This window comes from Vanellus vanellus (genome assembly GCF_965231255.1).
Source record: "Vanellus vanellus genome assembly, chromosome: 2".
Lineage (NCBI taxonomy): Eukaryota > Metazoa > Chordata > Aves > Charadriiformes > Charadriidae > Vanellus > Vanellus vanellus.
Window position 1 is genome coordinate 122,294,064 of NC_138906.1, and position 15,315 is coordinate 122,309,378.

The following is a 15,315-nucleotide window of genomic DNA, read 5'->3' on the forward strand; positions in this document are numbered from 1 at the left end:
CTCGCTTTATTTCTGAAGTGTATAAATCTTAACTTTACCTTCTATCACAGCAAGTGGAAATCTGGAGTTATCTGAGTAGCGATTTAAACAGAACTGTGTCGGTTGAAAGTTTGAAGGTATTATTCCTTTATTTATCACAGAAACAACCTGCTCCTCAAGTTCCTTCCATTGTTGTGATGATTCCGAGTCATACTCCTGATCCAGACTTACGTGCGTAGCTGCCTGCTTTTCACCTAGTATGAGTAAGGCAATCTTAGAAGATGAGAACAGTGGCACACAACAGCTGCAAGAGAGGGCTGAACTGGCAATTTGGTATTGTTAAAATATGTTATGTTCTCAGTCACTGTCATTTTTACATTACAGTTGATTTAAGTCAGTGAATTGCAAGACATTTTCAAACCACACATGGAAGATCATACTAAGGATAATTTGTATATACTTCTATTTGCAAATTGTGGAACCCCAAGATTTTAGCATGCTACATGGTATACTCAGCTTACAGATTATTTTTACTTCATACATACTATAGCCCCACAGTACAGCCCTGGTTTATATAAGAATTTCCACTCCACTTACTTTACATTCAGGAATCACAGTGTTCCAAGCATTTCATCCAAGAGAAAGTTAACTGTAAAGCTATTTTCTAGCATTGGCACCAGCGTCTAGCATTTGCTAAAACATTAATAATCTCTTTCATGAAGTTCATTACAGACTTGCATTGAAACTTTCCAGCTATGAAAAACAGTGGAAGTCAGCACATCTGCATATGCAGATTTTGTACTTACACAGGAAGTCTGAAAACATCTAGCGAGTAGATACTAAGCTGCAGCTTTTTTTTTTGAAACCTGATTTAAGTTACCTTGTCACATTAGTTTTACATAATGATAGATTTTTTTAAATTACATCAACTCTTGCATATATTTTGGTTCCATAAATAAGGGACTTCAATCTGTTTACATAAAATTTTCTAACCTTCTGCTGGTCTTCGATCGTGCCCAAAGAAAACACGAGTTGCTGAGCTGTTAATGTATGGTAAAGGAAGCTGTGGTAAGGGACCATCAGGTGATAGCTGGGTGACGTTCTGGAGTAAAGAGAAAAGCAGAGTCTCACACCATTATGCAAATACACGATATCCATGCTGTACATCTCCAATGACTGAATGAAGGAAGCCAAGTTATAAAGACTCAAAGTTTGAACAGGTGGTATTTTTTAAGATGGAATGAATCATTTCAGTTAACTGTTTTGAAACAGTTCATGAAATCTTTACGGAAAAAAGAGAATAATGATTTTAATCCAGCACTCTAATCACTATTGTGGCTGCACGTCTGTTAGAAGCTTCATTTGATGCAAAGCTTGACTCTCTAACTCAGAATTTGATAAACTGTTCACTACACCACCACCACTACACAAAACTCTCACCACAGCTGAGCTGTGGATTCAAACACCACTCTCAAGAAAGGTCTACCATAACTTGGAAACACCACAAATTCAGTTTACAAGCTTTAAAAGACACTACATAACTACACAGCTGCAAGTTGTGGGGTGATATCAGCACTAAACACCCCATAACGCACATGGTATACTACAATCCAGAATCACTCACAAACTTACAGCCAAGTCTAAGTCACTTATCTATAAAAAAACCATATTAAAGAATAAAATTAATGACAGCATAGATGGGGAGTACTTTATAGTACCAGAAAAGGTGACAGAGCTACTTAGTCTTTATTAAACATTTATTATCAAAAGGCTAAAAACTTGTTATAAAACGATCAAAACATAACAGATCTACTTCCTCTAAAAGAAACAACTATCACAAGCTGCAATTCAGCCATGACCCTCAGAAGGAAGGGTTCATTTTACTGTAACAAACATACATAGAGTCACACTAATACCCCTCAGTGGAAATACACTTAATACACACAAGATGCAGTGGTTTTGAAGCCTAAAGTAAAAAATTAATACATCAACTAGATGGAAAAAAAAAAACCAAAAAAAAAAAACAACCACACAACCCTGGTACAAAGCAGATAAGACAGAATATCATTTAATGACTTCATAGAAAGTTACTGGTAATAAAATTACTGATTACTCAAGGAATAAAGAAAATGAAAAGTCATTTACCTTATAAACATAAAGATATTCTCTCAAAAAAGCTCCTTGCTGAGCTGGAGGTTGTTTACTATCATTGATCAAAATATGCCTGAAGGCAGACACAGCATTGTCAAGCTGACGAAGTGTAAAGGACTGGCGACCAATAGTGAAGTTAATATGGTCTTCTGCAAGAGACCAGCCTTTCCCTTTGTAAACCTGCATGGCTTGACAGTAGCAACGTAAGGCATGTTTTTTCTGCAAGAAGAAAAAAAAAAAAAAAAAAAACACAAAACAAAACAACACAAACCACAAACCAAGATCATTTCTCAAATAATCCCATTAGTCACGCATTGCAATTGTATTAGCAAGATTGAACAATAAGTCAGAAAAGCTACTGAAATTTTCACCACCACCCCCACTACGCTAAGTGTAATGTTTGCAGAACTATACCTCATAGTATCTGGTCAACATTAATCTACACTACAGAAGCATTGGTTCCTACAGTACAGAGCCCAGCCTGCAGATTAAGTTCACTTTTTCAAAGGCTCATGTAACAGGCAGCGAATTAAGAAAAGCAAGTAACAAGAGAAGACTCCTTTTAAAATAGCATTTGCATTGCTTTACTGACTGCTAAAGGCTACCTAACTCTACCGCCAAGCCTCAGGACGTAAGCTAGATTTAAGACATTTCATTTCACTTTATAACTAAACTTTCAGTGTGACACTTCCAGTCAGTTGTTGCTTAGTAGACACACTAGTGACAAAAACCCATGCCAAGCAAACCAACAAGACACAGCCCTACCATACAGACAAAATTAACAATCGCATCAGCCATTGAGATAGATGCTCTGCTCCCAGTGAGCTCCACAGTTCCTTTCCTGTACCTACATCAGGACCTGGGCATTCAATCCTAAATCTACATATTGAAAATCTGCATAAGCATTCAAAAGGAACAGCATTCCCTTATCTACAGCAGTAATGGGAAAAATCCAAGATATATTCAAATTGGTATGGTGACGACAGCAGAGTACAAGCAGTAAATCCTTAACATCAGCAGTATTACTGACACTTTAAAATATGGTATTACAATGCAGCTGAGCAGCCTGGCTGACTTTTCTTCAGTAGCATTTAATATTTTGGTGCCCCTAAGGATACAGGGGAAAAAAAGTAACCTACGTTTACTGTAACACTGAAAAAGCACTGAAACCAGAATCTCTACAAGAATTAGATACAAACAAGAGACCTGTTACACGAAGACAAAGTCAAAGCTTTACAAAATGCATACACTTCTCCAAGCAAACGAGTAAGATAAAAAATAAAAAACAACAACTCTGATCAATAGCTCCCTGTCAGTATTACATTGTCATAACAAAACACAGGGAAATTACTGCATGAAGAAAACCAAGGAGGGGGGAATATTCCTACTATTCTCCAAACCATGAAGGTCTGAAACAGTCTTCAGTCCCCTCCAGCCTAGAGGGCACTCCACACTTTCCACAAGCCTTTTCAGAAGTAACAACTACACAGCCCGAATCATAGAATGGTTTAGGTTGGAAAGGACCTTGAAGATCATAGAGTTCCAACCCCCCCGCCATAGACAGGGACACCTCCCACTAGACCAGGTTGCCCAAAGCCCTGTCCAGCCTGGCCCTGAACACCTCCAGGGATGGGGCCTCAACAACCTCTCTGGGCAACCTCTTCCAGTGCCTTACCACCCTCAAAGCCAATGTTTAATCTAAACCTGCCCTCTCCCAGTTTAAAGCCATTCTCCTTGTCCTATCACTACATGCCCCAGTAAAAAGTCCTTCCCCAGATCTCTTGTAGGCCCCCTTTAGGTACTGGAAGGCCACAATAAGATGTCCCCGGAGCCTTCTCTTCTCCAGGCTGAACAGCCCCAACTCTTCCAGCCTCTCCTCATAGGAGAGGTGCTCCAGCCCTCAGATCATCCTCATGGCTCTTCTCTGGACATGCTCCAGAAGGTCCATGTCCTTCTTATGTTGGGGACTCCAGAGCTGGATGCAGTACTCCAGGTGGGGTCTCATGTGAGTGGAGAAGAGGGGCAGAGTCACCTCCTTTGACCTGCTGGCCACACTTCTGATGCAGCCCAGGATACGGCTGGCCTTCTGGGCTGCAATCGCACTTTGCTGGCTCATGTTGAGCTTCTCGTCAATCAGCACCCCCAGGTCCTTCTCCTCAGGGCTGCTCTCCAGCCATTCCCCGCTGAGCCTGTATTTGTGCTTGGGATTGCCCCAACCCAGATGTAGGACCTTGCACTTGGCCTTGTTGAACTGCATGAGGTTGGCTTGGGGCCACCTCTCCAGCCTGTCCAGGTCCCTCTGGATGGCATCCCTCTCCTCCAGCGTGTCTACCTCACCAAACAGCTTGGTATCATCGGCAAACTTGCTGCAGGTGCACTTGACCCCACTGTCCATGTCGCTGACAAAGATGTTGAACAGTACAGGCCCCAGTACTGACCCCTGAGGAATGCCACTCGTCACTGCTCTCCACTTGGACATCGAGCCGTTGACCACAACTCTCTGAGTGCAACTATCCTGCCAGTTCTTTATCCACTGAGTGGACCATTTGTCGAATCCACTTCTCTCCAATTTAGAGACCAAGATATCGTGTGGGACGGTGTCAAACGCTTTGCACAAGTCCAGGTAGATGACATCGGATGCTCTTCCCTTGTCCACTGCTGCTGTAACCCCTTCGTAGAAGGCCACTACATTTGTCAGGCATGACTTGCCCTTCTTGAAGCCATGCTAGCTGTCACCAATCACCTCCTTATTTTCTATGTGCCTTAGCAGAGTTTCCAGGAGGATCTGGTCCATGATCTTGCCAGGCACAGAGGTGAGACTGACTGGCCTGTATTACCAATTTGCAATACAAACTTATTCCTATCCCAGGTTTGCAGCTTATTAGTAAACTGAAATTGACTGTATTCAGGAACAGCCCTGTAACTGAACTCCAGTGACTAACCTCAGCAGGAATCAAGCACAAGCTATCTTTAGAGAGTCTATCCCACAACTGAAGCACAAATAAAGCACACAAGTCATGTCCAACAAACTTTGAGTTTATTTATCACAGAGCTGCCTGCACAGGAATGTGAATGGAAATAAAAACAACCTGATTTGTATTGGTTTAATTGCTACTTAAGTCTAAGCAGCCATAAAGAGATACTTTAGTTTGTCTTGAAGTAACTGTTCATACACCCATGCCCCCACTAACAAGCGTGTGGTTAAGGAACCAGGAAAGAGATATCTATATTTTGCTATTATAATGAACTGTGAGTTTAACAAATCCCTGCAACTCACTATTTCAAGAGTAAAAATACTCCTTTGCCCAAATGAAAAGCCTCATATTTCACTGTGTATAAAAATTGAGACCCAGAGATAAAAACATGCATCACTTCATCTTCAAGTCAGTGACCTTCAGCATTACTTTACATACAGAAGCAAAAGGTTATGCTGATCAATGCAGAAGTCATTTTCAGAAGATCACACAGCTGAATACTTCTGACTAATACAAAAGTTTCAGAAGCCAAGCATCTTTTCCAGACTAAAGACACATTTATCATGTTTTCCAGAGTAAGTACCAAATACTGGGCGTATTTTCTATGTGGAAAGATAACACTTACCTGGCCTGCTTTACTAAACCTATGGCCAGCCAATATCATATGAAATGCGAACTTTCTAACCATGGGACTTCTCATGTTTATAAAGCAATGTGCTGCCTGCTCCAACAGAAGTGCACTACGAAGATCTGAATCCTATTTAAAAGCAAAAAGGAGAATTAGTGTTAAAACAAGGCCACTGTTATTATGTGTGTGTTCAACTTTGAGGCTAACAGGGACAGTAAGCTGTAACAGTGCTGTGAAGTTGAAAATTCTTTTATATACAAACATTATATATGTGCATATAAAAGAAAAAAGGCTAAAATTAATTTTCACTTTGTTATATGTATAGTGTTCCATACCAAACACGCTGGTAATTTTTTTTTCCAATGGAGAGATTTATACATCAGCCTGTTTTGGTATGAGTGACAACAGAAGTATTTTCTGCTTTTTCAGTTACTCAGGCTATGGTTTTTAAAACTTACCATTACCTCTGAAGCACTCTGCTACCTTTTCCCCTCCCTCCCCCTGCAGAAATTAAGGCTTTAATAGGAAGTAGTACACTAGTACTAGGGAGTAGTGGAACTTAGTGAATTTGTATCACAAGAAGCAGGATGATTTCTTAATAATGTACAATTTGTTATTACCCCCTTCTCTTCTTACACCAATGCACAGCTGTATTACTTCAACCAATCAGAACAGACTCTACTTGATTTTACTACAGTTGAACTTCGTGCTCTCAGTGACATCCAAATACATGTCTAGACTACAAATATACTCTGAGATACCTATATAGTATCCCATGAAGATTTTCCTTGCAACTGCCAAAAGGCACCGCCATATGATTTTAAATCATAAAGTGATTGTGCAGAGCCAATAGTATTTAAATTCCTTGCTTAAATACCTTATATTGCTCACATAAATTTTGGTAGCAAGCTTAAGTTGAAAGGGCAAGAATGATGCTACAACATCACTTGAGAATCTTACAGAACTAAGTAAATTTATTCAATGCTTAATCTGTCCCAGAAAAAGTCTCAGAAGCATCATATTTGGTGCAGCTGGCCACGAAGCCAGAACTACCAGACTTTCTTCTTCTCAAGCTACATAGAAGATGCTATGCTTCTATTGGTATTATATTTGTTTCGCTCCTTTTCAAGCAAGACCTTTTCTGGGCTGTTAAAGGCTAATTCCATGCTTAATTTCCACCAATTAATGTCACAGAAGTGTTCAGACTAGCTTTCACTTACACAGTAAGATTCTAATGATTCATAACAGCTGAGCTACAGTAATGCCTTAGTTAAACCATACAGAACTTCTGACTGTATGTGGGATAGTACCCATTACAGTTCTGTCAAGCCATGATAATACTTTTAACCCATGAATTCTTAAGCTGAAAGGATGCCATACAAGATCTAAGCAGATGTCAAAGAAAAGTAGTTATGAATCCAAAGATAACAAATGCATATTTGCATATTTAAAGAAGCCAAGCAAGTCACTTAACTAGAAAGAAAAAGAATAACAGTACTAGTGTCTTCACTTTAAGTGTAAACAGTTTCCTTCACTTTATGCTTTATACCAGCTCATCTGCTAACTTTGGCTAGCAAATATCAGGACAAGAATTAGAACATAACCTAGAAGTGCTCGGGTAAGTAAACAAACTGGGAAGGGCAGGAGTGGAAAAAGCTACTAAGACTTTTACCTCACTGGTTAAACGAATCAGAAGAGCAGCTGCCTCTGAATATTTGCCTTGACTTTTTAAGATTTCAGCACTAAGCAGCACACAGCGTTCAGCCAGAACCATGTTCCTAAAGCAAAAACATAAATGTATTAATAAATACTTATCAAACTAAACCACGGAAAAAATTTTCACCTCAAAACTGACAAATTTTCTCCACATCGCAGAGTGATGTTCTGTTATTTATCCTTAAAGTAAAATACACTAAAGTTCATCCCCTGCAAAACAACCACGTACAGATTGACACATAAAGTGTGTTATCCTACTAGAACAGCAGCTTTAAAAAAAAAAAAAGCTAAAGAGCATATTTGAGGACAGTACTTATAAAAATACCAACTAAAATGATCCACCCAACTAAATGATCTGATAAACAAGTCCAACAGCCAGAAACAAGTTGTGCTGGGTTAACCAAGCTGCTCTATCACACCCCGTCCTCAGCAAGACAGGGGGAAAAAAAAATAGATTAAAAAGCTCTGTGTTGAGATAAGGACAGGGAGATCACGCACCAGTAACAATCACAGGCAAAACAGACTTGGTTTGGGGAAGACTAAGCTAATTTATTTCCAATTAATAACAGAATAGGATAGATACATAAAAACAAAACTAAAACACCTTCCCCTAACTCCTTTTTCCAGGCTCACCTTCGCTCCCAGTTCTTCTACCTCCTCCTCCCCCCAAGCAGGGCAGGGACACACACAAAAGTAGTTGCAGTTGGTTCATAACATTTCATCTCTGCTGCTCCTTCCTCCTCATGTCCTTCCCCTGCTCCCGTGTGGGGTCCCTCCCACAGATACAGGTCTTCATTGCTGCAGCATGGAGGGTACAGTCCTTCAGGAACAGACTGTTCCAGTGTGTGTTCCCCATGGGTCACAGCTCCTACCAGAAACCTGCTCTGGTGTAGGCTTTCCACAGGCTGCAGCTTCCTTCAGGGCACATCCACCCTCTCCAGCATTGGGTCCTCCACAAGGATCCCTGTTCCACTGTGGTCCTCCACAGACTGCACAGGGACAACCTGCTTCACCATGGTCTTCCCCACCGGCTGCAGGAAAGTACCTCCTTTCCCCTCCTTCCTCACTGACCTCGGTGTTCACAAGGCTGTTTTATTTTCTCACTCCTCTCTCACAGCTGCTGCACAGTGATTTTTACCCTTTAAGTATGTTATCACAGAGGCATCACCAACACCGCTGACAGGCTCAGCTTTGGGCAGCAGCAGGTCCGTTTTGGAAGCGGGTGAAAACCAGCTCTGTCCAACATGGGGACAACTCCTGCTGTCGTCTCACAGCCCACTACCAAAATCTTCCAGGTGAATCCAATACATAAGTTTAATAAGCAGTCTGTTAAGAATGGCATAGATCCCATTCCAATGTTACCCTAGATAAACTAACATATCTTACTCTTTAAAATGTTACCATCATTCTGTGATCTTTTAGTCATCTGCCACTATCACTGTGCAGCAGAAGAAAGTTGAAAGACCCAGTGGCTTAGCTGTCATTGGATCAGTACGAAAGTAAACAACTTACTTGCAAATATCTCGATAGGTCTGAATCGCCGTTTCCATATAATGAGCAGGATACGGTCTAGGAGCTCCAGGCTGAAGGAAAGCTGACACTGCTGCCATTTCCTACAAGTGAAATTCAGTACTGTCACTGTAGTTTTTTCAACAAATTGTAAACCTTAAAATGCTGAGGAACATGTTTCAGCTACTAGTTCAAGACCTTCATCAGTTACTGACATGTAAAAGCCTATCCAACACACTATAACTGATAAAAGGTTAAATACAACAGCCTATTTATGGCTGTGCTTGTAATTCACCAGAGAGCAGCAAGAGTTATACACACTCACAGAAGTGTGTTCCGTTGCTGGTACCCCCAATACTATGCAGAAGCATTGATTCAGTACTGCCTTACAAGTCCAAGAGATAATTTCCTATTGCAGGAACAATCTTTCTGATAAAGTAGCACTACCATCTATTGTAAGATGAGGACTGCTTTCTGAGATTTGCTTAAATAAAGTTACATTCTCAGCTTCCGAGGAAACTCTAGCAAACATGCACACTGAATTTTTACTTCTTTCCTTATGGGGCAAAGATAAGACAGCAAAGTTTTTCTGCAGTAAGTAAAGACTAAGACTTGCAGGTTGCAAAAATTCATAATTAAGACCTCTACAAACCATTCATTGAGAAATTAAGATAACTTTTCAGATTATCTAAATGCAGAGCAACTTTCTGTTCTGCAAAATACACATTTATGTAAAGGTTTTACATCAAGATGGGACAGTGTATACATGAATGCTTCTGTAGCACTATGAAGTAAAGTCTCAAATTTAATCAAGTTAACCAGACCAAAGCCTACAAAACATACCTTCTAACAATTGTTAAAACAAGCTTATTTTCCCCCAGTGATCCCATTTATTTTATTGAAAATTATTTTAGTCACATACATCTTCATACTTAAGCAAAATTAACGAATGAGTATGTATTTACAGTGAAGTTTAGCAGTGATATACTCAAACTATATCACTCAAGTCTTAACCAAAAAAAGGTACAATGCCATATTTATAGTGACATAGTCTCAACTTCCTGGCAAATAAGTATTTTGCCAAAGTCTAAAAGAGATACTATAGAATTACTTCACACCTGTTATCAGACTACAAGTTTAAAGATCCGTTTTGCTAAAGGTTGTATTCTAGGTATTCTCCTTTCCATATTCCACATTTTAATAATTGAGTCTTCCAATTTTTATTCACATCTTTATTCCCTTCATAAAACAGCAGTCAGTAGATCTGAGAACACTTTAGGATTTGCTAAATATATTCAGCAAAGTTGGCAAGACCCTTATAAATTTGGAGGTAGAGGGAAGCGATTGCATTTTGTTACCTTCAGACAAGTATTAGAGATTATTAGGAAAAGTGCACAGAATGTTTGTGTTATGTAAAGTACCAACCAGTGCTCCAGCTGCATAAAGCATTGCCTGATCATTTAAGAAGTCTTTCTTTGCTGTATGGTAACAGCTATATGCAAGTTCATAGTGTTGCACCAAAAAGCACAAGTCTGCCATTTTCCGGATTTGAAGCTCTGGTGCTTCTGGTGGATACCTATAAATACAAATATTTACATTCAAACTCATAATTTTAATAAATAGAGCAAGACATGCTCTATAAAGTCTTCCCCTCTCATCTTAATTTCTATTCACAGAGTAGGAATAAGAACTGCACTGCTTCAGCCTTACCCAAAAAACAGCTATAGAAAAGTGAAGCTGCTTCCTTTCTGCCACGCGTAACTTGGTTTCACACCCTACTTTCTGATTAACGAGATTCACTATTCCACTAATGTTCAAAGCAAGCATTCCTCTTACCCAAGAAATACTGAAAAAAGTATGCAGCTACCACTGAAACTACTCAGCAGGATTACGTGTTACAGCTAAACAGAGCTGTATGAGAAAAAAAAAAAAAAGATTTTGACTGTTCACTTAGATGTAGTTGTTATTTCTCTCCATTTCTTTTGAAAGAAAAAAAGCTAAAAAATTATGCCTTGTGCCAAAACACTGGGCAAGTTCCTGTCCTCCACAAGCAGTCTATCTTTTGATTAGTCAAATACACATGAATCACTTCAGTGAAGATCAAATACATTTTCACAGACACTTGTTAGTCAAACTTTGTAGGAAATAAACCATGCTTACAGCTCAATATAGTAAGTTGAAATTAACAACATTTTGATTATGAATCCAAAGACACACAACATACGAATTTAAAGCTGTACTTAAGTGTCACACTTAACTTTTGTGACATTAACTTTGGTTAGGTAATATCCAAGAACTATTTAGACTTCTGTGGTTAAGATAAGATAGTTGAAGAGGATGCTTTTCGTGATTATACATCCTCACTCGTAGAGGGAAATTACAAAGCATACAGTATGAATATTCTGGTAAAATTTTAAAACTGGTTTTAGGGTAAAATACGGGTGCAAAAAGTATGAAGTTACCGTTAATTTAGCTCTCAAACACACTTGAAAAAGCAATATACTTAATAAATCAACTGCAGTAAATTTCATTTATGTAACTATGTAAGTACCTACAAATGGTGTTTGGCTTAAATAAGAAAATAAAAAGCTTGTACTAATCTAAAAAAATCCCTTACAGCAGGCTTAACATATGTTTTCAAGAGTAATAGTAATAAAAAGAAGTTATTTGTAACTTCAAAAGCTTCTCTGTAAATATTGCAGGAAGACAGCTCTGTGAATAGTTTCTTTTATCCCTTTTTTCTTAAAATTCTGCTACTCCTTTATTGCACAGTTTTAGGCATAGTACTTTTCATGATTTATCCAATTAAAGTCTTACAATATTGCTGATTTAGTTCACTTCGCAGAACAAACACACACAGGCCTTCCCTCCCCAAAAAGAGAGGTTTATTTTCAGTTTAGATCTAAAAGTAAGGACTGAAATTACTCACAGCAAACCAGAAGTATTCTTCAGTTCATTTATGCTTTTCTCTGGAACCTTGCTGCCACTAAACCATTTTTTAGTAGCAGAAAACAGTGATCGACTCAAGCCTTTCCTGGATATTAACTGCAAAAAGACACTAAATTAGAGTACTACATTGCAAGAGACATACTAATTTAAGTTAAACTAATATAAAAACACAAGCTTCATTAAGGCTTCCCAAATTGTTTTGTTTTTTTTTTTTTTTTTCCATAAAACAGAAATAAAAAAAACAATAAAACCAAGAGCACACTCCTTTAGAATGAATCACTAACACAGAATAAATATATGAGTTGCAACTTTATTTCAATATCAGACAGCTGAGCTTCACTATTGTTGCTGTAAACTGCAGATGTCTCAATACTAAGAGCTGAAACATTTGATAACTATTTGAAATCTAACATATCTAACTTCTGGTATCAGCCCAACCTAAAATCTAGATTAAGTACATACTTCCAGAGAGAACATTCTCCCCATCACCACCTACCTAAAGCATCACCACATTGCAAACATCAATTTCAAGTGTCAAGGGTACTAGTCATACCTGCAAGTGAGGTTACACAACTTTATTCTTTTACGTAATTTCCACTAAAGAGGCAGCTTCCACATGGAATTACCATTCCCAAGATCTAAGGCAAACTTTTTAAAGACAACTTTAAAAAAATGTATCATGCTTTTCTTACCACAACTAGGAACTTATTACTACATTCCTAATGGTAAGGCTGTTTGCTACACTTTATGTATGCACTGGGGTTTTTTTAATGTTTCTTCATAAAACTTCCCAAGCATAAACATGGTTAGCAGATACAAATTCTTCCAAAAGTCAAGTCAGGCAGTGATCCTTACAGCACATGATACTTAGTATCAAAATCCCTCAAAAATATAACCTGAATGGACAATTCAATCAAAATACAGAGTTCAGACAACAGACTAATATTTGGGTCCAAGTCTAACGCTAAATACTGTAATTTGATTGTACTAATCTACGTCAAGCCATCTCTCCAGCTGTTTAAGACCATACAAAAGTGAAACACTTCTAAAAGAAAGGACCTTACTGTAATCAAAATAACTTTAACACATGGCCTTGACTTAACATGGGCATGATATTAACTATCACCCTTCCAAAAAATCCTAGCTTGAGAGAAGAATATTCAGTTACGAAGACCGCCAAGATCGAAAGAGAACTGCATGTTTTAGGGCGTCCATTCATTTCATCCCCTGTCAAGAAGTAGCAATGGAAGTATGAAGCTTTTTTGCTGACAATTATTTACCAAAATACACTTCTTAACTTTTGTTGTGCATTCTAATGTTGAAACAAAAAGTACATTTTGTTCCTCGTGCCAGATTCGTCCAGAAGCATAAAATATTAAGATCTTAAGAGCAAGAACAGATATTCCTGATAACAGTTCAGACAGGCTTTCACAAAGAAGCTACCTTGCACTGAAGCTCTGTTGATGCAAGTTGTTTTTTGTTTTGTTTTTTAAAGACAAATTGAGCAAAAATTATGACTTCGGCTATTTCTCTTAGATTTACTTACAGTTTTCAATGAAATCATTGAATCATTAGATGCAGAAGGAAGTAATAGTTTCAAGACAGATTTTTGGACAACTGGATTTATACCTCAACTGTTTTTCCTTATTACAGCACAAAGTGTTTTTAAAAGTAAACTGACCTGATCATTAAGTTGCCGAATTGTCTTCTCTATATGTGGCAAAAGTCCCCTAAATGTGAATTCCTGTATGAACTGTCTAATTCGATCATGGTCTGTGAGTGTTAAACAAGCACCATGAGGTGTTCCAGAATTTGATTTCTTTGAGTCTTGCAATGATGCAGTAGCCTTCATGTAATCCGTACTATCCAAACTGCCGCTGGGATGATCGAGTTGAAGGGGGTGAGTCTTAAAGTTATTTGACAGGCTATCTATTGAAAGATTGAAACAAAAACCCCAGTAAGTATAAAGTTACTTAAACATTTTGGTTTTAAAACATCACTTTTATTAACCTACTTTAAAACTTTCCTTTCTCAGAACTCTGTTAAGCAAATCTATTCACTAATTATTCTGCACTACAGATCAATACTGAGCCAACAGCAGCAGAGCACTACCCGAGTATTACATCACTCCTGAAATTCTTCAGAAAGGTCAAGAAATCCTAGGAACTAAAACACGGCGAAATAAGTAGAGTTTTGGTTCTCAACTACAGGGCAAAGAATCCCAAGTATCAACAACATTGAAAGAAAACTATGAAAACATTAAAACCAAAGTCAAATATTCCTGAAGTCAATACATTCAAAGTCAAATATTCATTCACGTTGAAAATGCAGCAATTACTACAATGGCTCCATTGGATTCATTCATAGAATCACAGAATGGTTTAGGTTGGAAAGGACCTTGAAGATCATAGAGTTCCAACCCCCCATTCATAGGCAGGGACACCTCCCACTAGACCAGGTTGCCCAAGGCCACGTCCAGCCTGGCATTGAACAGCTCCAGGGATGGGGCCTCAACAACCTCTCACTCTCTTCTGCTTCTGTTTTAAGGTTAAAATAAAACAAATTCATTTTCGGTGCCCTTCCAAGCAATCACGATCTAAAACAACCTCCTCTAAATTCCTCTTAGTTCAGTGAAAAGGACGGCTGACCACTATTGCATCTAGCTATCCAAACTACACTGAGACCACATTTTGCTCTAAGACTTAAACAGCTCTCTTATTTATTAATTGTTTTCTATATAAGAAAATCAGCTTGCTTTATCTAACCCTAGCTAGCACTGAGTAAAGCAAATCCTTAATGGATTTTACTCATGAAATGTAAAGCAGGATATGTAAAATTCAAACAGCGGCTTGCAGACTACAACCGGCCTGTAAGGCCCTAGAAAGCCACTTTTTTAGGCAACTACAGGCTCTCCTACATATGCTAGGTCTCCCTGTGCCTTTCAAGTCAGGTCTGAAGGATCTGGGCTGAGTCAGGCCAGACAGCATGAGGTATGTCCACTTCTTCCCTATTTGATGATGTGTCTCATCTGAATCCTACACAGCTGTCTTAAAATTCAAAAAAGACCAGGCATTAATGTGCACTCGATTTCATTTATTGTCCTCTGCCATCCACAAGCTCAATTGTGAGGCAAGTTCTTTCAGCCAACTTAGAAAGTAAGTCACTACTCTGTCAGTTCCAGATTTAAAACCAAAAACAGAGAAAAAAAACCCTCAGCTTTCAAAGCTACATCAGAGCACACTAACCAGAACTTTTATTACAATGAAAATTAAACATGTAATCCTATGTTATTTTTTATTAATTGTCATTAATTTATGACCATGTGCCAGCAATGTGCCCTGGTGGGCAAGAAGGCCAATGGCATCCTGGGGTGCATCAAGAAGAGTGCAGCCAGCACGTCGAGGGAGG

General features: G+C 38.6%; 1 protein-coding gene across 2 annotated transcripts in view; it reads right to left on the bottom strand.

Annotated features, from left to right (window-relative positions):
- The window catches only part of TRAPPC8 (trafficking protein particle complex subunit 8), a 56,124-nt gene that overhangs the window by 23,640 nt on the left and 17,169 nt on the right, over nucleotides 1–15,315 (bottom strand). For both annotated transcript variants that reach the window (XM_082499645.1, XM_082499644.1), the window contains 9 exons: nucleotides 13,589–13,836; nucleotides 11,888–12,003; nucleotides 10,384–10,534; nucleotides 8,962–9,062; nucleotides 7,406–7,511; nucleotides 5,731–5,862; nucleotides 2,125–2,349; nucleotides 973–1,081; nucleotides 39–233 (listed from right to left, as the gene is read on the bottom strand). In XM_082499645.1, coding sequence (XP_082355771.1) covers nucleotides 39–233; nucleotides 973–1,081; nucleotides 2,125–2,349; nucleotides 5,731–5,862; nucleotides 7,406–7,511; nucleotides 8,962–9,062; nucleotides 10,384–10,534; nucleotides 11,888–12,003; nucleotides 13,589–13,836 — 1,383 coding nt within the window. The remainder of the gene's footprint in view (nucleotides 1–38; nucleotides 234–972; nucleotides 1,082–2,124; nucleotides 2,350–5,730; nucleotides 5,863–7,405; nucleotides 7,512–8,961; nucleotides 9,063–10,383; nucleotides 10,535–11,887; nucleotides 12,004–13,588; nucleotides 13,837–15,315) is intronic.